The sequence below is a fragment of the Theropithecus gelada genome, chromosome 4 (assembly GCF_003255815.1).
Source record: "Theropithecus gelada isolate Dixy chromosome 4, Tgel_1.0, whole genome shotgun sequence".
Lineage (NCBI taxonomy): Eukaryota > Metazoa > Chordata > Mammalia > Primates > Cercopithecidae > Theropithecus > Theropithecus gelada.
Window position 1 is genome coordinate 36,986,893 of NC_037671.1, and position 23,915 is coordinate 37,010,807.

The 23,915-nt window shown below is 41.4% G+C and overlaps 2 protein-coding genes and 2 non-coding genes across 6 annotated transcripts in view; 3 read left to right on the forward strand and 1 right to left on the reverse strand.

Annotated features, from left to right (window-relative positions):
- C4H6orf106 (chromosome 4 C6orf106 homolog) overlaps positions 1–23,915 on the reverse strand; it is a 113,829-nt gene that overhangs the window by 89,269 nt on the left and 645 nt on the right. The window lies entirely within an intron of this gene.
- Positions 8,330–8,432, forward strand: LOC112623999. The gene has a single exon (XR_003119330.1). It is a non-coding gene; the product is annotated as a small nucleolar RNA U13 (small nucleolar RNA).
- Positions 11,820–12,137, forward strand: LOC112622448 (60S ribosomal protein L36a-like). The gene has a single exon (XM_025382109.1). The coding sequence runs from the start codon at positions 11,820–11,822 to the stop codon at positions 12,135–12,137; it is 318 nt and encodes a 105-aa protein (XP_025237894.1).
- Positions 20,593–20,698, forward strand: LOC112624003. Its single transcript, XR_003119334.1, has one exon. It is a non-coding gene; the product is annotated as a small nucleolar RNA U13 (small nucleolar RNA).

A 23,915-nucleotide genomic window follows, 5' to 3' on the forward strand; every position in this document is an offset into this window, starting at 1 on the left:
ACAACTGGTGCCCTTATGTTACATATGAGAAAACTGAGGCACAGAGACAGTAACTTGCCAAATGTCACACAGCAGAGGCTTTGCTCTTCACCACAACACTGGCTATTACAAAGCAAAATCCTTATCTCCCTGTGTAAAGTCAACAGATAATGATTAAAGGTTAAAAAAAAATTGAGAGAGAGGTAAAAACCCAAAAATCAGTTGAAAGGATTGAAACAGATTGCCTCTGGGGAGTTAAGGAAGGAAAAAGGTCTAGAACTAGAACCCCCTGTTGCTTTCAACAAGCCCACAGAACTACTTTACTCTTTAAACCATACATTTGTAATTTGGATAAAATGAAAATTAAATAAGGAAACGTACTTCCCCTTTAAAAACACCTTTAAGTAAACATTAAAACTCTGACTTTCAGCTGGGTACAGCAGCTCACACCTGTAATCCCAGCACTTTGGGAGGCCAGGCAGGAGGATCGCTTGAGCCCAGGAGTTCACAACCAGCATGAGCAAATTGGTGAGACCACCCCCTGCATCTCCACACACATACACACAAAAAATTTTTTTAACTCTGACTGAGGCCCTGAAAAACGACATGCACACCAATGCAACTCAAGAAAAAGTGCAAAAACAGGCCGAGTACGGTGGCTCACGCAAGTAATCCCAGCACTTTGGGAGGCCCAGGCAGGCTAATCACCTGAGGTTAAGAGTTCAAGACCAGTCTGGCTAACATGGTGAGTTTCACTGTCTCTATTACCTCTACTTTCACTGTCTCCACTAAAAATGCAAAAATCAGCCGGGCGTGGAGGTGGTGACCTGTCATCCCAGCTATTCAGGAAGCTAAGGCAGGAGAATCACATGAACCTGGGAGGTGGAGGTTGCAGTGAGCTGAGATGGCACCACTGCACTCCAGCCTGGGCAACAAAGCGAGACTCCATCTCAAAAAAATAAATAGCAAAAACAACAACAAAAAAAGTGCAAAACAAGCCCAAATATATATAAGCATTTCATATATGATAAAGATGGCACTTCAAATCATCAGAGAAATGTATATTTTTCAATGAATGGGAAACTGACTAATCATCTGGAAAACGTTAAGATACTAACATTGAAAAAAATTCAGCTATATAAAATATTTATATGTAAATTATGCAGTCATAAAGAAAACATAAGTGAATTTTATATAACAGTTAGGGAAAGAATTATTTCTCCACCTCCCACCACGCCCCCTACACACACTGCCACCGCACTTTAAAGCAGAAATCAAAAAAGAAAAGACTGCTGGAGTCAATGTCATAAAAATTCACCCAAAAAGTGCCACACAGTAAAAAACATTATAAACCAAGTTAAAAGACAAACTGGAGGAACCGCAAGAATCTAATAAACTGTTTTCCTTAATATGCAAACAGCTCACATAAATCAATGAAGAAAAGAGTAACAATCTGAGAGAGGTAGAGAGGAAAACACACAAGTCATAGAAAACTACAAAAGGCCAATAAAGATATGGAAAGATATCCAATCTCATTCATAAAAACTGAAAAACAAATTAAAATGAATACATTTTAACCCGTTAGGCCAACAACAAGGTAAAGATACAGATAACTCTTCAGTTAGTTAAGAGTGTAGCAAAACTCTTGTCCATCAACAAAGTAGTGGTTAAATAAAATATGACCAACCACAATGGACATACCGTGCATCCATTCAAAAAACAAAAACAGAAAACAAAAAACATGCTGTCCATAACATGCTGTGAAATTTAAAAATCAAGTTTGAGAACATCATATATAGAGCTGGGCACAGGTGGCACATCCCAGTAACCCCAGTATGTTGGGAGGCTGAGGTGGGATGATCACTTGAGCCCAGGAGTTCCAGACCAGCCCAGGTAACATAGCAAGACATTGTCCCTACAAAAACAATGCTGGGCATGGCAGCACATTCCTGTAGTCCCAGCTACTAGGGAGGCTGAGGCAGAAGGATCATTTGAGTCTGGGAGGTTGAGGCTGCAGTTAGCCATGATTCCAGGACTGCACTCAAGCCTGGGCAACAGACCAAGACCTTTTCTCTCTCTCCATATATATACATATACATATACACATATATGGAGAGAGAGCAAGTTTTTTTTAAAAGACAAGGTCTCACTTTGTCGCCCAGGCTCCAGTGCAGTGGCACGATCTCAGCTCACTGCAGCCTCAACCTCCTGGGCTCAAGTGATCCAATTGCCTCAGCCTCCCAAGTAGCTGGGACTACAGGTGTGCACCACCTCGCCCAGCTAAATATAATTTTCAAAACAAAAATTTCAGTACATATATAAAATATAGCCATCACACACACAAAAGACATAAGACTTCACCAGCAATCAATGAAACACAAAATAAAACAAGTAACACCTTTTATCTATCAGATAAATCTACCTGGTAAAGATAAAAACATAATTATCCAAAATTAGGCTTTCTACTGCCTGTTAAAATTAATTGGCACATACTTCTTGGAGGCAATCTGGCAATGTTTATCAAGAACCTTCAAAAGGGCATACCTTGACCTGCCAATTCCACTTCTCAGAATTTGCCCTAAATAAATACATGGGTTTTATGTCACAATAAAAAAAAAGAATTGAAGGCTGGGCACGGTGGCTCACATCTGTAATACTAGCACTTTGGGAGGCCGAGGTGGGCAGATCACCTGAGGTCAGGAGTTCAAGACCAGCCTAGACAATACAGCAAAGCCATCTCTACTAAAAATGCAAAAATTAGCCAGGCATGGTGGTATATGCCTGTAATCCCAGGTACTAGGGAGGATGAGGCAGGAGAGTCACTTGAACCCAGGAGGCAGAGGTTGCAGTGAGCTGAGATCACGTTACTGCACTCCAGCCTGGGTGACAGAGGGAGACTCTGTCTCAAAGGAAAAAAAAAAAAGAGAGAGAATTGAGAGAGAGATGAAAATAATGAAGTGAACAGAGATATTTATAATAGTGAAAAAAATCAATAAATGACGGATTAAGTTACAGAATACTCAAATAAAGGGATGCTAGGAGTCATGAAAAACAGATATGGAAAGATAAATATAAGTTAAAAAGTAGGCTATAAAGCAGTATGTATACACAATTATATTTCAATTTGAAATATATAATATGCATACGAGTAGCTATGTATGTATGTATATGAACACAAACTGACAAGTTATTAGCTTCTAGTATTACAAGCAGCTTTACTGTTTTTTGTTGTTGTTCCCCAAAGTATAATGCCATTTATTAAAAACAAAACAGGCCGGTCACCATGGCTCATGTCTATAATCCCAGAACTTTGGGATGCTGAGGTGGGAAGATGCTTGCACCCAGGAGTTCGAGGCCAGTCTAGGCAATATGACAAAACCCATAAGTACAAAAAATACAAAAATTAGCCTTGTGTGGTGGCACATGCCTTTAATCTCAGCCACTTGACAGGCTGAGGTCAGAGGATCACTTAAGCTCAGGAGGTCGAGGCTGCAGTGAGCTGTGATCACACCACTGCACTCCAGCCTGAGCGACACAGTGAGATCCTGTCTCAAAAATAAAAAAAATCATTGCGATTACAGGTGAGCACCACTGCGTCCAGCCTGAGAACTGACATATTTAATATTACCTAATTTTACATTTTTAATTTTTTTTTTTTTGAGACGGAGTCTTGCTCTGTTACCCAGGCTGGAGTGCAATGGTGCAATCTCAGCTCACTGCAACCTCCGCCTTCCCAGTTCAAGCGATTCTTCTGCCTCTCGAGTAGCTGGGATTACAGGTGCCCACCACCATGCCCAGCTAATTTTTCTATTTTTTAGTAGAGATGGGGTTTCACCATGTTGGTCAGGCTGGTCTTGAACTCCTGACCTTGGGTGATTCACCCGCCTTGGCCTCCCAAAGTGCTGGGATTACAGGCATGAGCCATGGCACCCAGCCCTAATTTATTTTTATTTTTCAACTTTTATTTTAGGTTCAGCGAGTCCAAACATGTGCAGGTTTGTTACATGGGTAAATTGCATGTCACTGGGGTTTGGTATACAAATGATTTCATCACTCAGAAAGAGAGCATAGTACTACCCGATAGGGCTTCATTCTGAATTTGTTGGGTTTTTATATCCAGCATTATTACTTTTATAATCAAGTATAAAAAAAAGAAATTTTGGCCAGGCGAGGTGGCTCATGCCTGTAATCCCAGCACTCTGGGAGGTCGAGGCGGGCGGATCACAAGGTCAGGAGATCGAGACCATCCTGGCTAACACGGTGAAACTCCACCTCTACTAAAAATACAAAAACACAAAAATTAGCCATGCGTGGTGGCGGGCACCTGTAGTCCCAGCTACTCGGGAGGCTGAGGCAGGAAAAGGGTGAGAACCCAGGAGGCAGAGCTTGCAGTAAGCCAAGATCACGCCACTGCACTCCAGACTCCGTCTCAAAAAAAAAAAGACAGAAATTTCATTTCCCAAAAAGGTAAAGCTCTTCGTGGAAAAAAGACAAAAGTGCAAGTTCAGTAAATTCATAAGATAAATACAACAGACCTTTAGCACATGAAAGTACGCATGAGAAATGACAAAAAAGGTGGGAGGAGGGTGAGGATCGAAAAACTACTTGTCAGGTACTATGCTTACTATCTGGGCCACAATCTGTACACTAAATCCCATGACACGCAATTTATCCGTATAACAAACCTGCACGTGTACCTCTGAAACTAAAATAAAAGTTGGGAGGGAAAAAAAAAAAAAGGAATGGCAAAATACAAATTAAAACAGGATCACATTTTTTTACCTATGAAACTGGAAAAAAAAATATATTATGTGTTACATTGATGAGATGGTCAAAGAAATAGTCACTCGTACGGTAATGGCAGAAACACAAATGCGTCCAATCTTTATGAGGTGTAAGACAATCTGGCAATTAAGTATTAAGAGCATTAAAAGCCATGTTTATATTTAGCCCAGCAATCCTCAGCCCAGCAATCTAATTCTAGGAATAAATTGTAAGGAAATAGGGATGCAAGCAAAGATTTAACTATGAGAAATGTTCAACACTGAATTTATATTGAAAAAAATGTAAACAATCTAGATATCCAACAAAAAGATTATTAATCATATCTATATAACACTACAAAACTTTTAAAGGTAAGTGTTGAACTGTATTTATTAAGACTGGGAAAACGGTTATAAGATATCATTCAGTGAAGAACAGATTGCACAACAAGGTGGGCAATAGGTTAAATAGTATCTCCCTAAAATTCACATCCACTCAGAACCACAGAATGTGACCTTATTTGGAAACAGGGTCTTTGCAGATGTAATCAGTTAAGATGAGTTAAGATGACGTCATACAAGATTAGGGTGGGCCTTACAACCAGCTGACTGGTATCCTTATAAGGGGAAGGAGATTTGGAGACACACAAGGAAAGCCACGTGACTAATAAGGCAGACACTAGAGTGATACAGCTACAAGCCAAGGAAGGCCAAAGATTGGAAGGAGCCACCAAAAGCTAACAAGAGGCAAGAAGGGATGCTGCCCTAGAAACTTCAGAGGGATCACGGACCTGCTAACACCCTCAATTTGGAACTTCTAGCTTCCCAAACTACAAGGAAGTTACTTTCTGTAGGTTTAAGCCACCCAGTTTGTGTTATTTCTTAAGCAACACTAGGAAACTCATACAATGTGTGAAACACAGTAATCAGCAAGCACAGGCTACTTATGTTTGAATTCCATTTCCACCCATGTGATTTTAGCTTATTTAACCTCTCTAAGCCTATTTTCCTTTTGTAAAAAATGAGGATAACAGTATTCATTTCCTAGAATTATTGTATTAAATTATACATTAAATATAAACCACTTAAAACAGTATCTAGAATATAGTAAATGCCTCACTTTTATAAAGCAAGCACAGGTACAACACACAAAATATGTTATTAGAATATACATATATCAAAAGGTTAACATTTTTATCTCTGGGTCCCATTATTATGGCTTTTTTGTGTTTTGTTTTATCAGAACTTTCTAATTTATCTGCAATGAACACAAATCATGTCTCTTTTTTTTTTTTTTGAGACAGTCTCGCTCTGATGCCCAGGCTGGAGCGCAGTGGCGCGATCTCAGCTCACTGAAACCTCTGCCTCCTAGGCTCAAGTGATTCTCCTGCCTCAGCCTCCTGAGTAGCTGGGATTACAGGCACCTGGTTAATTTTTGTATTTTTAGTAGAAACAAGGTTTCACCATGTTGGCCAGGCTGGTCTCAAACTCCTGACCTCAAGTGATCTGCCTGCCTCGGCCTCTCAAAGGTGTGAGCCACCGCGCCTGGCCTATTTTTTATTTTTCTTTCTTTCTATTTTTTTTAACTTTTTTTTTTAAAACTTTTTGCCAACATTCAGATTCTAACAATTTTTCTTCTTCAGAGCAAGACTGGAAGTTTATTTTAAAAGGCTTTAGAACAGGAAAGAAAGAAAAAGTACACCTGGAAGAGACCCAAGCGGGCAACTTGAAGTATAAGCGCTGTTTATGTCATAATAAAATACAATTATTTTAAAAATTTAAAAATAAGGTAGGGCTTCCCTGTCATAGTTGTACGCAAACCCCAACCCCTAGCCAGTCGTTTCCACTCTTCTCAAGGCCTGTTATCAAAGTGTTTTTTTAAAAAAAAAGTAAAAAATAAAATTTACTTTAGAAAATAAAACGCTGACCGGAAAGCACTTTAGAAGCACATCATGTATCATTCAATCAATCATTAGAAGGTGGCTGCTTCATAAGAGGCTGTGAATCACTGACCTCAAGCACAATAATTCAAGTGTGAACCCTCAAACACTTGACAGACCTGAGGCTCAAAACACACTAAAAAAAGCACAACTATTCATTTTAAAAGGTAGGTTTTTAAAACCTCAGTACATAGTGGGATTGATCCTCTATATTTGGGAATAAACTGCTCCCACTCCCAAGACAAACATTAACTTTAGCAAATGAGAACACCATTTACTAAATCAATTACCTTTCCAACAAGTGAAAAACGTATTCATCTTCTCTGCACAAGGTGATTTAGAAAGAGTTAAACCCTTTCACCGGGTGTAGTGGCTCATGCCTGAAATCCCAGCACTTTGGGAGGCCAAGGCAGGAGAACTGCTTGAGCTCAAGAGACCAGCCAGCCAACATAGCAAGACCCCGTCTCATTTTAAAAATAAAAATAAAGAGTTAAACCTTTTCAGTTTTACTCCTGTTGCATTTTGGGTTTCTTGTTCTCCGACAATATCATGTAAATAATATTGTCAGATGAGCTTACTACTAGTTTACTTCTTAACAAAGCAAAACTAAGTTTTAATAAAATTACACATAATTACTGGATAAGAATTTGTTGCTTAATGAGAAGCGATTTTACTATATTTCAAATGACAAAGTCCACCACTACACTGTTTTTTGTTTTTTGGTTTGTTTTTTTTTTTGAGACAGTCTTGCTCTGTCTTCCAGGCTGGAGTGTAGCGGTGCGACCTCAGCTCACCGCAACCTCTGCCTCCCGGGTTCAAGCGATTCTCCTGACTCAGCCTCCTGAGTAGTTGGGATTACAGGCACACACCACCACGCCCAACTAATTTTTACATTTTTACTAGAGACGGGGGTTTCACCATGTTGGCCAGGCTGGTTTCGAACTCCTGACCTCATGATCCGCCTACCTCGGCCTCCCAAAGTGCTGGGATTACAGACATGAGCCATCATGCCCAGCCTTGTTTATTTTAAGACAGGGTCTTGCTCTCTCACCCAAGCTGGAGTGCGATGGGGCAATCTCAGCTCACTGCAACCTCCATCCTTTTTTTTTTTTTTTTTTTTTTTTTGAGACGGAGTCTTGCTCTGTCGCCCAGGCTGGAGTGCAGTGGCACAATCTCGGCTCACTGCAAGCTCTGCCTCCCAGGTTCACGCCATTCTTCTGCCTCTGCCTCCCGAGTAGCTGGGACTACAGGTACCTGCCACCACACCCGGCTAATTTTTTTGTATTTTTAGTAGAGACAGGGTTTCACCGTGTTAGCCAGGATGGTCTCGATCTTCTGACCTCGTGATCCACTCGCCTTGGCCTCCCAAAGTGCTGGGATTACAGGCGTGAGCCACTGTGCCCGGCCAACCTCCATCTTCTGAAGTGATCCTCTCATCTCAGCCTCCCGAGTAGCTGGGACTACAAGCTCATGTTACCATGCCTGGCTAATTTCTGTATTTTTTGTAGAGTTGGGGTCTCCCTATGTGGCCCAGGCTAGTCTCAAACTCCTAGACTCACATGATTTGCCTGCCTCGGCCTCCCAAAGTGCTGGGATTACAGACATGAGCCACCACACCCAGAACATTGTTAATTTTTTAAAATATCGATCCTTTTGTAGTTCATAAGCGTGATGATTGGGTGTTCACACTTATGTGAGACATGTGCCTCCCTCAAATCTTGTATGACATTTGCACATTATCTCTCTGATGTGAAAATAAAATAAAATAAAATAAAAATCCAGTCAGAGCAACATAGGGAGACCCCAACTCTACAAAAAATTTTAAAAATTAGCCAGGCATGATGGCACACAGCTGTAGTCCCAGCTATTCGGGAGGTTGAGGTGGGAGGATTGCTGGAGCCAGGGAAGTCGAGGCTGCAGTGAGCCATGATCATGTCACTGCACTCCAGCCTGGATGACACAGCAAGACCCTGTTACCCCAACAAAAAAAAACAAAACCAGGACCTTTCGTATAAAAACCTACCTTTTTGATCCTGTCTCAAAAAAGAATATGTATACACATACACAAACACAGGTGTGTATGTATATATATATTCTGTGTATATATATGTATATATGATCAGCCTATCCAAGTACCTTGACAACTAAATTCAGTTCCCACTCAAACAATGGAGGTATAAGGGCCTTGGTATCTACTACTTTGAAGAGTAAAGATAATCAACAGCAGTAACTACAGCTGTTTAAAAAGTTTATATCTACAATTTTACATACATACACATGCATAGAAAATTTTGTTATATATATACACACATATATATATTGCACAGAATATTCTGTGCAATGGGGCAATCTCAGCTCAGAATATAGTGCACAGAAATTTTCTAAAAGGTCAGAAGAAATAGTTAGCAGTGGCTGTATCTGGAAACAGGAGTGGTTTATGCTTCTCATCTTTAGTACAGGGGTTACAAATGAGTAGCCCAAGGACTACATTCTGCCTACAGATGTGCTTTATATTTGGTCTTCAGTGTGTTAAAAATACCTGAATTAATTGCCAACATTTAAAAATCAGGACATTTCAGCCGGTCACAGTGGCTCATGCCTGTAATCCCAGTACTTTGGGAGGCCGAGGTGGGCAGATCGCTTGAGCTCTGGAGTTTGAGACCAGCTTGGGCAACATGGCAAGACCCCGTCTCTACTAAAAATGCAAAAACTTAACTGGCCATAGTGGCAGGTGCCTGTGGTCCCAGCTACTTGGGAGGCTGAAGTGGGAGGATCACTTAGAGACCAGGGAGGTGTATGGGGGACTGGAAGTTGGCAGTGAGCAGTGATCCTGCCAATGCACTCCAGCCTAAGTGACAGAGCGAGACTTGGCACCCCACCCCCCCCCAAGAAAAAAATAACAGAACCAGGACATTTCCTATAAAAACCTATATTTTTTACTTCTCTTGAAAAAAATAGAAAAATCTAACACTGGGCCCCCATTCTAGCAGGGCAATATTTAAGGCAAGTATCAGACATGCTCTTTACAAAGGCAAGGCTTTCCAGTTCACACACCTTCAGTTGTTACCCATCTGGCACCTAAACATATTTTAGTTTGCAACCCCTGTTTAGACTATTCTAAACTATTTAAACTTATTATGCACTTATATGACTTTTTAAAGCTTCTCCTCAATGGAAACGCAATAGCAATGATCTAAGAGAACTTTAGAGAGCTTACAAAATATTTTTGTCCATTCACATCTAAATTACTGAGTAACATAGGCATAAGAAAAAAATTAAGCCTTTTCTCCCATCTAGCCTCACACATTACTTCAACAAATGTTTACTGAGCACCTACTATGTACAAAGCAGTGCATAAAAGGCTTAGGGAGAAACAAAGGCTGTTAGGGGGCGCTGTCCTCTTAAAAGTGTGTTTCTATACACAATAAACACTATAAAAAGGAGAGTGGAGTTCAAATAAGAGTACACTACTAGGAACAGGATCAGTATGTCAATTTCAGAAAAACAATAAGACTTCTTCAGGGAGAAAGGAAAGAATAGCATTCTAAGTAGGAGAAACAAGTTTAAAACTGGGAGAGCAAAAGTTTATGTGGGAATGAGCAACAGCCTAGTTTGAACAAAGCAGAGAAAAGCAGAACATTCATTGCAAAGATATGCCAGGAAAGGCAGAAGTAGGTAAACTGGGACCAGTCTTTGCAGGGTCCTGAATGAATGTCAAGCTAAAGCTTGCTATTCTGTATCTGGTAAGCAACAAGGCCCTGCTAGAGGTTTCTAAGAAGGGCCTAGATTGAAGCTGTGATTTAGAAATATTGATCTAGTAGTGGTATGTCCACAAAATAGACTGGAAGGAAGAAAGCCACATGTAGAAAACCGACTTGGACTATGCCTAATGTTACTCTGTTAAACTAGTAACATAATCTGCAAACTAAGGCAGTGGCAGTGGGAATGGAAAAAAAGAGACATTTGGGAAGTACACTACCAAATCCAGGTGAAAATTAACTGGATTTGGCAAATGAACTGGGGTCTCCAGGAAAGAGAGGACCTTAAAGATAACTCAGTTCAAGTCTAATTTCTGGGAGACCACTGAAGCTACAAACAGAACAAGGAAAAGTTAGAAAGAAAAACTGGCTGGAGTAAGGAAAAGGATAAATTTACCTTTAATGATTTTTATTTTTAAATTTTTTATTTTTTTAAAGACTGGGTCTTGCTATGGAGTGCAGTGGCTATTCACAGACGTAATCCCACTACTGATTAGCACGGGAGTTTTGACCTGCTCCATTTCCAACCTGGGCTGGCCCGCCCCCTCCTTAGGCAACCTGGTGGTCTCCTGCTCCCTCCCAGGAGATCACCATATTGATAACGAACTTAGTACAGACACCCAATCAGCATAGCGCACTACAGCCCAGAACTTCTGGGCTCAAGCAATCCTCCTGCCTCAGCATCCCAAGTAGCTAAGACTACAAGCGTGCACCACCGCACCTGGCAAATTGACCTTTTAAACATATCCAGTTTTCAATATCAACAGAACATTCATAAGTTTTCTGCCCCGACCAGAAAATCCTGCACACTTTTTTTCTGGCCCAACTTTTAGTGATGGCTGAAGAGAGCAAAATATATATTTACTACACTTAAAGGATATATTTAGTACAGAGCTAATGAGAAGCCAGTCCCAGAGCAGAAACATGATCAAAATTAAGCTCCACAGAGTAAAGCTGGTCCCCATCTCATACCATACACAAAAATTAATTATACAAAACTGATATCTATATACAAAATGGACCAACAACCTAAATATAAACAACTAAAACTATAAAACTCTTAGAAGAAAACAAAGCGATAAATCTTCATGACCTTGGATTTGGTAATGAATTTTAAGATACGACATCAAAAACACAAGCGAAGAAAAAAAGAGTTGATATGGACCTCAGCACATTAGAAACGTGTGCATCAAAGGACATTGTCAAGAAAGTGAAAAGACAGCCTACAGAATGGGAGAAAATAGTGCAATTTATATAACCAATAAAGGTTTCATATCCAGAATATATAAAGACTTCTTCTTACAACTGAACAACAAAAAGACAACCCAATTTAAAAATGGGCAAAGCCTTTTTGTGCTGACAGTGTTCCAGCAAACATAATGAACACTCCTAAAAGCCACCAGACTCTCTATAAGAAGTATGGCAAACAACAACCCCACAAAGTAACGCAGTATAAGAAAGGCAAGGATTCTCTGTATGCCCAGAGAAAGCAGCATTATGACAGGAAGCAGGGTGGCTATCGTGGGCAGACTAAGCCAATTTTCCAGAAAAAGGTTATAACTATAAAGAAGATTGTGCTGAGGCTAGAGCACATTGAACCCAACTGCAGATGTAAAAGAATGCTTGCTTTTAAGACATACAAGTATTCTGAACTGGGAGAAGATAAGACGAGAAAAGACCAAGTGATCCAGTTCTAAATGTCATCTTTAATTTTATTATGAAGACAATACAATCCTATGGTTAAGTTCACTTCATCTGGTTGCTGTTGGTCTTTTGGGAAGGAATAAACTAAAGCCATCAACAAAATTCCTCTGGAGGTGGGGGAAAGAAATGGGCAAAGGACTTACATGGATATTTCTCCAAAGAAGATATACAAATGGCCAAAAAGCACATAAAAATATGTTCATATAATTAGTAATTAGAAAAGTAAGAACCAAAATCATAATAAGGTACCAATCCATAGCCACTAGGATGGCTATAGTTTTAAAAAGAAAAATATTGGGCCGGGCACGGTGGCTCACATCTGTAATCCCAGCACTTTGGGAGGCCGAGGCGGGTGGATCACGAGGTCAGGAGTTCAAGACCATCCTGGCTAACATGGTGAAACCCCGTCTCTACTAAAATTACAAAAAAAAATTAGCCGGGCGTGGTGGCGTGCGCCTGTAGTCCCAGCTACTTGGGAAGCTGAGGCACGAGAATGGCGTGAACCCGGGAGGTGGAGCGGAGCTTGCAGTGAGCTGAGATTGTGCCACTGCACTCCAGCGTGGGCAACAGAGCGAGACTCTGTCTCAAAAAAAAAAAAAGAAAAATATTGGCTGAGCGTGGTGGCTCACGCCTGTAACCCAAGCACTTTGGGAGGACAAGGCAGACGGGTCACCTGAGGTCAGGAATTTGAGACCAGCCTGGCCAATAAGGTGAAACCCCGTCTCTACTAAAAGTTCAAAAAATATTAGCCGGGCGTGATGGCACACACCTGTAGTCCCAGCTACTTGGGAGGCTGGGGCAGGAGAATTGCTTGAACCCAGGAGGTGGAGGTTGCAGTGAGCCAAGAGTGCGCCACTGCACTCCAGTCTGGGCAACACAGCAAGACTCCATCTCAAAAACTATATATATATATATATATACACACACACACACACACATATATACATATATATATTCCATTAAACTGGAAGTTTAAAAGAAGAAAGAAAAATAACAAGTGTTGGCAAGGATGTGGAGAAATTGGGACCAACTCATACATTGCAGCTGGGAATGTAAAATGATTCAGCCACTGTGGAAAACAGTTTGGTGATTCCTCAAAAACAGAATGACCATATGATCCAAAAATTCCATTCCTAGATACATACTTAAAGGAACTAAAAAAAGGTACTCAAACAAATACAGGTACACACATATATTCAAAACTTTACTACTCAGAACAGTCAAAACACAGAATGTCTAACAAATGTCTACCAATGAATGAACAGATAAAACAAGTTGTGATATGTATATACAATGGAATACTATTCAGCCATAAAAAAGAGTGACGCCAGGGGTGGGAGTTGGGGGGTGGCTCATGCCTGTAATCCCAAAACTTTGGGAGGCCAGTGCTGGTGGATCCCTTAAGCCCAGGAGTCTAAACAAGTTTGGGCAACATGGCAAAATCTTGTCTGTACAAAAAATACAAAAATTGGCTGGGCATGGTGGCACATGCCTATATCCCAGCTACTTGGAAGACTGAGGTCGGAGGATGGATTGAGACCAGGAGTCGAAGCTGCGCTTAGCCATGATAGCACCAGTGCGTTCCAGCCTGGGCAACAGAATGAGACTCTGTCTCAAAAAAAAATAAAAAATAAAAAAAAATGAAGTACTGATACATACTACAACATGGATGAACCCTGAAAACATTACGCTAAATGAAAGATGCCATGGCAAGAAACACAGGCTTCATTAAAAGAAACCAAAAAAAAAAAAAAGCCTGGGCACAGTGGCTCATGTCTGTAATCCCAGCACTTTTGGAGGCCAAGGCAGATGGATCACTTGAGGTCAGAAGTTCAAGACTAGACTGGGCAACATGGTGAAACCCCATCTCTACAAAAAATATAAAAATTAGCCAGGCGTGATCTTGCATGCCTGTAATCCCAGTTACTTGGGAGGCTAAGGCAAGAGAATCGCTTGAACCTGGGAGGCAGAGGTTGTAGTGAGCTGAGATCACGCCACTGTACTCCAGCCTGGGGTGGCAACAACAACAAAAAGACACAGACACAAAAGGACAAATACTGTACAATCCTATTTACATGAAATATCCACAGGAGGCTGAGGCAGGAGAATCACTTGAACCCGGGAGGCGGAGGTTGCAGTGAGCCGAGATCATGTCATTTCACTCTAGCCTGGGCAACAAGAGTGAAACTCCATCTCAAAAAAAAAAGAAAAGAAAAGAAAAGAAAATATCCAGAATAGGTACATACATAGAGACAGAACTCAGACTGCTCATTGCCAATGGCTGAGGAGAGAATAGTCTTTTACACCGGCTTAATGGGTGTAAAGTTTCATTTTGGGGTTATGAAAAAGTCTGGAAACAAGAGAGAGGTGGTGGCTGCACAACACTGTGAATGCACTAACCACCACTGAATTGTTCATTTTAAAACAGTTAATTTTGCCAGGCACAGTACTGCACACATGTAGTTGCAACTACTCAGGTAGCTGAGGTGGGAGGATCACTTGAGCCTCGGAGTTCAAGGCTGTAGTGTGCTACATGATCATGCCTGTAAACAGCCACTGCACTCCAGCCTGGGCAACACAGTGAGATCTCGTCTCTAAAAAAATTAAAATTAAATAAATAAAAATAAAATAGCTAATTTTACATGGTATCAATTTCACAATCTTATTTTAAAAATCAGCAATATTCCAATCAAAAATAAAAGTGAGCTCCGCATCTTGTCATGCCTTTATTTCATTAACCAGATTCTAGACAAGCCAATCTTCTATATGGCTCCTGCTCCACCTGCTCTTCCTTTATTTCACCTAGAAAATATCTTCTGACTATAATATGCTGCTTTTCCATCAATTCTAATCCCCCAACCATTTCAAAACTTACTTCTTTTTTTTTTGAAACAGGGTCTTGCTCTGTTGCCCAAGCTGGAGTGCAGTGGTGCAATCTCAGCTCACTACAACGTCCGTCCCCTGGGTTCAAGCGATTCTCCTGCCTCAGCCTCCCAAGCAGCTGGAATTACAGGTGCACACCACCATGCCTGGCTAATTTTTTGTATTTTTTTTTAGTAGAGATAGGGTTTCACCATGTTGGCCAGGCTGGTCTCGAACTCCTGGCCTCAAGAAATCTGCCTACTTTGGCCTCCCAAAATGCTAGAATGACAGAAAACTTAACTTATAAGCAACTTGCGCATAGCTGGCACTCAATCCTTGTGAATTGCTGGTTCTATTCAATTCAGTCCACTCCTATCTGTTCTGAAAGTTTACTGTTAATACAGAATTAAGATATGAATGTTTCTTCTTATTATCCTATAACTTTTCTCTGATAGTCTCAGGTATGTGAGTTTCCCATTAGAAAGAAAATTATGATACGGGCTGTCCTCTGCTTTTGCATTACACCATCTGCTAGGGATCTAACCAAAATACATTTGTTTAATATTGTCTGGTTGATAGTTTTTGCTATTACGTGACAGATACATTTAATGGGAAACGGGAGGTGGTAAAGAAACCACCTTTGCCCACTCTGGCTATAATAGTGATTAGCTCTGACATGATGTATGCTCAGAAATGCAAGTCCTACAGTAACAGCACAGCAAAAAGACGACTTTCGGCAGGATAGCAACGTACTTTTTACTGTGTTGCTTTAAAAATAAAGTGAACCTGGCTGCTCTATTTGTAAACTATTCTACATTATACCAAAAGTCCCAATGTGCATGTGCCAAAAAGAAAAAAAAAAAAAAGACCAAAAAAACTGGAAAATAATCCCCACACTTTGGGATGTTGAGGCAGGAGGGCTGCTTAAGGCCAGGAGTTCAAGACCAGCCTGGAAAACATGAGACCCGTCTCTTTACAAAACAAATTAGCCAGGTGTGGGTGGCGCAGACCTGCAGTCCCAGCTATTCCGAAGCTGAGGTGGGAGGATCACTTGACACCAGGAGTTTGAGGTTACAATGAACTAACATCACCACTGCACTCCAGCTTGGGCCACAGGGCAAGACCTAGTCTCTTTAAAAAAAAAAAAAAAAAAGGCTAGGCACGGTGGCTCACACCTGTTATCCCAGCACTTTGGGAAGCCAAGGTGGGAGAATTACTTGAGCCCAGGAGTTCAAGACCAGCCTGGCCAGAATAGTGAGACCTCGTCTCTTTAAAAAACAAACAAACAAAAAGTGCAGCCTGGGCACCATAGGGAGGTCCAGTCTCTACAAAAATTAAAAAAAAAGAAAATTAGCCGGGCATGATGGTGCATGCCTGTGGTCCCAGCTACTTGGGAGGCTGGGGTGGAGGATCATTTTTGCCCCAGAAGTCCAGGCTGCAGTGAGCTATGAATGAACTATTGTGCTCCAGTGTGGGTGACAGAGTGATACCCTGTTTCAAAAAAAAATAAACAGGCCAGGCGTGGTGGCTCACACCTGTAATCCCAGCACTTTGGGAGGCCGAGGTGGGCAGATTACCTGAGGTCAGAAGTTCGAGACCAGTTTGGCCAATACGGTTAGACCCATCACTATAAAAAATACTAAAATTAGCCGGGTGTGATGGTGCACGCCTGTAATCACAGCTGCTCGGGAGGCTGAGACAGAAGAATTGCTTGAACCCAGGAGGTGGAGGTTACAGTGAGCCGAGATCCTGCTACTGCACTCCAGCCTGGGTGACAGAGAGAGACTCTGTCTCAATCAATCAATCAATCAATCGATTGATAGAATGTCCAAAGAACTCTCAACCTTTTAAAAAAATGCAATAGAGTACAAAATATTCTACGGCTGTTATGTTGCTCTTCCTTGCCCTCTTCCTATAACTACTGTTTGACACACACTTATTTAAGGAAACCAATATTAATAGCAAGTATTATCTCTATCATAAAGGAACGTTTTCCTAGATTTACACATATAAACCACGGTGTAGATAAGAAACTCATTTAGCATGGGTGACTAAGAAACGGATTAACAGGCAGAGAAGGCACCGTGCGATAAGAGGTACAACTGATTTTCACATCTAGATTATAATTTCATTTCATTGCTTTGTGGTTATAACTTTATCTAGTAGGGTGTTTCTGACAATGTTGAGAAAGTTAATAGGACATTATATTTTACGGAAATATTTTTCCTAAGTTACTTTTCTTTTTCTTTTTTTTTTTTTTTTTTGAGATGGAGTCTCGCTCTGTCACCCACGCTGGAGCGCAGTGGCCGGATCTCAGCACGCTGCAAGCCCCGCCTCTCGGGTTCACGCCATTCTCCTGCCTCAGCCTCCCGAGCAGCTGGGACTACAGGCGCCTGCCACTTCGCCTGGCTAATTTTTTGTATTTTTTAGTAGAGACGGGGTTTCACCGTGTTAGCCAAGATGGTCTCCATCTCCTGACCTCGTGATCCGCCCGTCTCGGCCTCCCAAAGTGCTGGGATTACAGGCTTGAGCCACCGCATCCGGCCCTAAGTTACTTTTCTAGAAAACATCTGTTCCATCCATAGAAGACGCAAGTAGAATTCCAAAACATACACACTGCTCCCTGAAGATACCTGCAGGCAACCTAGGATGTTGCAATACCACAACTGCACAGCACTAGCCTAATTAGGAGGTAGAGAAACATTGTCTATATGCTATTAAAAGATATTTTATCTACTGCTATACTGAGAAATAAGGCCAGTACTAACTCCTAAGTTAATGTCGTATAAAAATCTAGAAGAGTTACTTGACTCTTGTCACTAATGCTAAACAACTCACAATGAACACCTAACGTAACATTGAACTGTACACCTTAAACTGATTAAAATGTGGGTGTAGTGGCTCACGCCTGTAATCCCAGCACTTTGGCAGGCTGAGGCAGGTGGATCACCCGAGGTCAGGAGTTTGAGACCAGCCTGGCCAACATGGCAAAACCTCATCTCTACTACTAATAAAAAATTAGCCAGAGGTGGTGGCCCATACCTATAATCCCAGCTACTTGGGAGGCTGATGCACAAGAATTGCTTGAACCTGGGAGGTAGAGGTTGCAGTGAGCCGAGAATGCACCACCGCACTCCAGCCTGGGGGACAGAGTGAAACTGTGTCTCAAAAAAAAAAAAATAATTAAAAATAAATAAATAAATAAATTGATTAAAAGGGTAAATTTTGTTACATATATTTTACCACAAATTCTTAAAAAGTGAGGTAAGCTCTCCTCTGAATCTTGTTGGTTTCCCATTTAAAAAAAAAAAAGCCAATTAGACTACATTAAAAAACACGAACCCATTAAATTGAACATGTTTAAATTTTACATAGTTGAAAACTTTTAGTAATTTCAATTAATAGAAGCTTTCTGACCTCTTAACAGAGTGTTTATTAGATATCCTCCCTCCATCTCCAAGGAGGACATACACAAACGAAAAAGGCTTAAATCGTAGCAAGGAAGGTTTAGTTTTAACAAAATTCTAACTGGAAAGTAATTAAACATTATAATAAGGTATCATGCAAATCTCTGCATGTAGGGATACAAGAATAGGACAGATGACTATCTTAGAAGGGCTGGACGCAAATCTGCAGGAAAAGTTCGAATAAACTAGAGAATCTCTCTTTTTTTTGAGACAGAGTCTTGCTCTGTGGCCCAGGCTGGAGTGCAGAGGCACGATCTCAGCTTACTGCAAGCTCCGCCTGCTGGGTTCACGCCATTCTCCTGCCTCAGCCTTCCGAGTAGCTGGGACTACAGGCGCCCACCACCACACCTGGCTAATTTTTTTAAATGTATTTTTAGTAGAGACGGGGTGTCACCGTGCTAGCCACGATAGTCTCAATCTCCTGACCTCATGATCCGCCCGCCTCGGCCTCCCAAAGTGCTGGGATTACAGGCGTGAGCCACTGAGCCTGGCCTAAACTAGAGAATCTCTTAAGTCAGTTTCCAGTTTTAGAATTCCAAGTTCTGTATTCACAGCCCAATAGTATCTCTGAAAGACATTCCACCTATAGAACACTGCAGATATTAATCTACAAGTCATTTCAATTTGGTTTAGATATTGAGTTTACTTTCACCATACCATTTATTCACTTTACATACTCACTTAGGAACTGAAAATTGACTACTTTTGTTAACAGGCAATTCCATCAATCTCCAGCAGCATGGCTGCCAGCTCAGGTATAAATGCTACAAACATGCTCAACTGAAAACAATATTTGGTTCTAAATTTAACAGAGGCCAGGTGCGGTGGCTCACGCCTACAATCCCAGACAAGGTGGGTGGATCATTTGAGGTCAGGAGTTCGAGACCAGCCTGGCCAAACATGGTGAAACCCCATCTCTACTAAAAATACAAAAATTAGCCAGGTGTGGGGGTGGGTGCCCATAGTCCCAGCTACTCAGGAGGCTGAAACAGGACAATCGGTTGCATTGAGCCAAGATGGTGCCACTGCACTCCAGCCTGGGCGACAGAGCAAGACTCCGTCTTGAAGAAAAGGAAAGGAACGGGAACGGGAACGGGAACGGGAACGGGAAGGGAAGGGAAGGGAAGGGAAGGGAAGGAAAGAAAAGAAATATCTACACAATGTTGCCAACCTAAGACCAAAAAAAAAAAATGTGTTAACAAGGTAGAAGACCTACAAGGCCGAAACATTCCATTTAGTCAGTTTTTCAACAATGACGAAATTCTTACTTTTCATCACAAAAGCATAACCTTTCCAACTCAGGTTTTATTTTCATTTTATTTTTGAGACAGGGTCTCTCTCTGTTACCCGGGCAGGAGTACAGCGGCACAATCACGGCTCACTGCACCCTTCACCTCCCAGGCTCAATTGATCCTCCCACCTCAGCCTCCCACTTATCTTGGACTACAGGTGAGCGCCACCCTGAGCAGCTAATTTTTTTATTTTTGTAGAGATTGAGGTCTCACTATCTTGCCCATGCTGGTCTCAAACTCCTGGGTTCAAGCAATCCTACTGCCTTGGTCTCCCAAAGTGCTGGGATTATAGGAGTGAGCTACTGCACTCACGTTTAATTTTAGAAGACTGAGGGTCTTCGCTTTTCAACAATGATTTTTAATTTGCCACATTATTTTTTAATAGACATCAGACAACTGAACGGTATTTATTACAACCCAAAGCAGGAACTTATGAAGTCACAGTAAGATTAATCATCTTCAATTCAACAGGTTAATCATGACAGCAAGCTGAGAGATTTTTTGTCAACTTGTATTAGGAGTATGTCAACAGTTGCCCAGTTAGAAATTAAATGATGCTTAAAACAACACATGTCTAGACTTTAGATTTCTGCTTGAGCAACACATACAAATACTGTGATATATGCATGCATGCACACTATGTGTATATATATTTACCTAGATTTTATTAATTATGATGGATGTTTGAAAAAAAAATCTTGGCTGGACACAGTGGCTCACGTCTATAATCCCAACACTTTGGGAGACTACGGCAGGACTGAGCCCAAGAGTTCAAGACTAGGTCTGGCAACACAGTGCAACTCATCTCTAAAAAAATTTTTAAATTCATCCTTTTGTAATTCATATGTGTGATGATTGGGTGTTTACATGCATGCGTGACATGTGCCAACCTTGAATCTTGTTATATAACACGTGCACATTACCCATCTGACATGAGAAAAAGGAAAAAAATTAAATTAAATAAAAAGTAAAAAAATAAAAAAATTAGCCAGTCATGGTGGCACGCATCTGTAGTCCCAGCTACTCTAGAGGGTGAGGCGGGAGGATTGCTCGAGTCTGGGAGGCTGTAGTGAGCCATGGTTGTGCCACTGCACTTCAGCCTGGGCGACAGAATAAGACCCTGTCTCAAAAAATAAAATACAAAACTGTCAAGATGAATTAGGTAAACACAGGAATCAAAAAAGTATTAGATTATGGCGCTATCTTTCATAAGAAAGAAAAAAATGAAAAGCCTTCCTGCTTTTAGTTCACAAATGATTTTTCATTTTATAATCAAAGAAAATAAAGAACACGTCTTATATAGCCAAAAAATAAGGTAATGTGACTTAAAGTTGAATTATCACTTAACTGCATGGATTTCTAAGAAGCTACTGACTTCCAACTTCTCAACTTCTCTAAAGCCAGAACACATTTTTTTTTTTTCTTTCCCCCAGACGGAGTCTTATCCTGCCACCCAGGCTGGAGGGCAGTGGCATGATCATGGTTCACTGCAGCCTCGATCTCCTGGGCTCAGGTATCTTCCTACCTCAGGCTCCCAGGTAGCTGGGACTACAGGCATGCACCACGACACCTAGCCCAGAACACATTTTCTTAACAGCTCACTCCTTTGCTTATATATGTAACTTGTTTTTATACAGAAATAACATGTCATCAACATATATACTACTCCATGGCTTTGAACTTAAGTTTTTCGTGTAAAAACTCAAATACAAGTTTTATAGTCCAACTACATATATATAATATGTATATATATATATACTTTTTTTTTTTTTTTTTTTTGAGACAGCATCTCACCACTCTGTCACCCAGTCTAGAGTGCAACGGTGCGATTTCAGCTCACTGCAGCCTCAACTTCCCAGGGTGATCCTCCCACCTCAGCCTCCCAAGTAGCTGGGACTACAGGCGCACACCATTATGTCCGGTTCATTTTGCTGTATTTTTTGTAGAGACAGGATCTTACTATGTCACACAGGCTGGTCTCGAACTCCTAGACTCAAGTGATCCTCCTGCCTCAGCCAGCCTCCCAAAGTGCTGGGATTATAGGCGTGCAGCCTTTTAAGTTTTTTTTTCTTATCCACACTGGGCCTCACCTATTCACTTTCCACAACACCTAAGAAAAATCTTAGACGTTAAATACATACCTCAAACATATAAAATTCATTACACTGCTTTTGTAGCCATAATAATTATACTAATAAAGACTGACCCTAAAGAACTTAAAACTTATTAGGGCAGTGTTTAAATGGTCCAATTCACAAGGGGTTGGGAGAAATAATGATCCTCTCCTACCAAACTAGCAGCAACAATATGCCAAGTTTCCTATGCTGAACTAGTGTAAACAAGGAAGAAAAAGAGCCGGAGGTGGGAAGCAGTCAGGCAAGAGAACAACTCTCTTCAAGATATAACTTTACTTCTAAATTTCACCAGAGTAATAGCTCTTCTCAGTGTGTTCAATAACCCATGTCTCTCTGACTAAACACCTCAGGTTAGCTGTCAGAAAACTACAGTAGGCTATATTCCCTGCCTGAGATCATCAGATGTAACAGATACAAATGGAGATTACAAATGATTAATTCTAAAGGCTATCTCCTGCATCCAGTCAAAGAGTTTTCTAAACATCTAGAAATTTAAACCTGCTCTTGCTGTAATAATCGACCTTAAAGATAAAATAGTAAGACCCATCAAAGATGATGCACAGGGGGAAAAAAAAAAAAATTGGCTCACACATGTTCCCCGCACTTTGGGAGGCAAAGGCAGGTGGGTCACCTGAGGTCAGTTCAAGATCTGCCTGACCAATATGGTGAAACCCCATCTCTACTAAAAATACAAAAAAATTAGCCAGGCGAGGTGGTGTGCGCCTGTAGTCCCAGCTGCTGGGGAGGCTCAGACAGGAGAATTGCTTGAACCTGGGAAGCAGAGGTTGCAGTGAATCGAGGTTGCGTCACTGCACTCCAGCCTGAGCAACAGAGCGAGACTCCGTCTAAAAAAAAAAAAAAAAAATTTACACATCACCTTTGGTGCAGCCATGGCTACAAGGCTCCTACTAACAGATGAGCATCATCCAGGGTAGGACTAGGTTAGGAGTGGGATAAAAAGTAGGTTTACAGCCTCTTTTCCATCATTGCTCGAGGCATTCAGGGGACAAGGAATAAAAGAGAGGTTGGTTGTGCAAGTGATGCCAAAAGAAACAAGATTCCACATGTCAGGAGACTGAATGCCCAACAGAGCAAAGGGCACTGAACCTTTTGCCCAAAGACATATTAGTTGTTTCACCTGAAATCCTTTCAAAGAAAGTCTAATCGTCTCCGCTCCAACTCTGCCTCTGAGTGAATCCAACAACCTCTATTCAGAGTACAAGGGGAAGCCTTGCTTATCAACAACAGCAAGTGCTACTTCCAAAGCCAAGAAACACTCCTTTACGTCGGATAGTCTTCTGCCCCAATTCAGTCTTCTACAAGGTGAACACAAAAACACTTGGCTCCCAGCCTAAGTTCTCCATTTTCCCAAACATCTGTCAACTTAGTTTTCTTTCAGATAAGCCCCTCTCCATTCCCAGCATTCTGGTGGCCCCAGATGAACCCTCTGCCAGGAGTCCTGTCCCTTCAGAAAGTTCCTTCCCCCAAGATCATCTCATTTCCCCCACTTTTCCTAAGGTGGTTCCCAGGCCCTGTCCCAAGTCTAACACTCCCGGTCCTCCATGTGTCGATTTACTAGTAGATCCTACTCCTCCCTGGCATAACTCTTAAGAAAGTCATCTTCCTCACCATACCCCCTTGTCTTCCCTCATAATATCACCCCCTTTTCCCTATCTATCCTCAAATGGAAAGAGACAGACACACAAATTAATCTGTTCTCAGCTACTAACTCCCAAGCCTCTCCAGTGCTCAGGTTGCTCCACAGCACCTAATCCTTCCCTATAGTTTCCGCCCAATCCTGGCATCCTCAGCCCCTCACTCCAAACCCCAACCTTTTTCCCCACTCCCCCAATCCAGATCTCCTGTGCTTTTTACTCTCAGCCAATACCATAACCCTTTTCCTCCCAAGTCTACCCACTATGCCTGAATGCCTAAGTCTTTTCCTCTCATCTCACGTCCTTTGGCCCTTGGCCCCTAATCCTCGAAAAACCTCAGGAGCTGCCCACATCATCTCC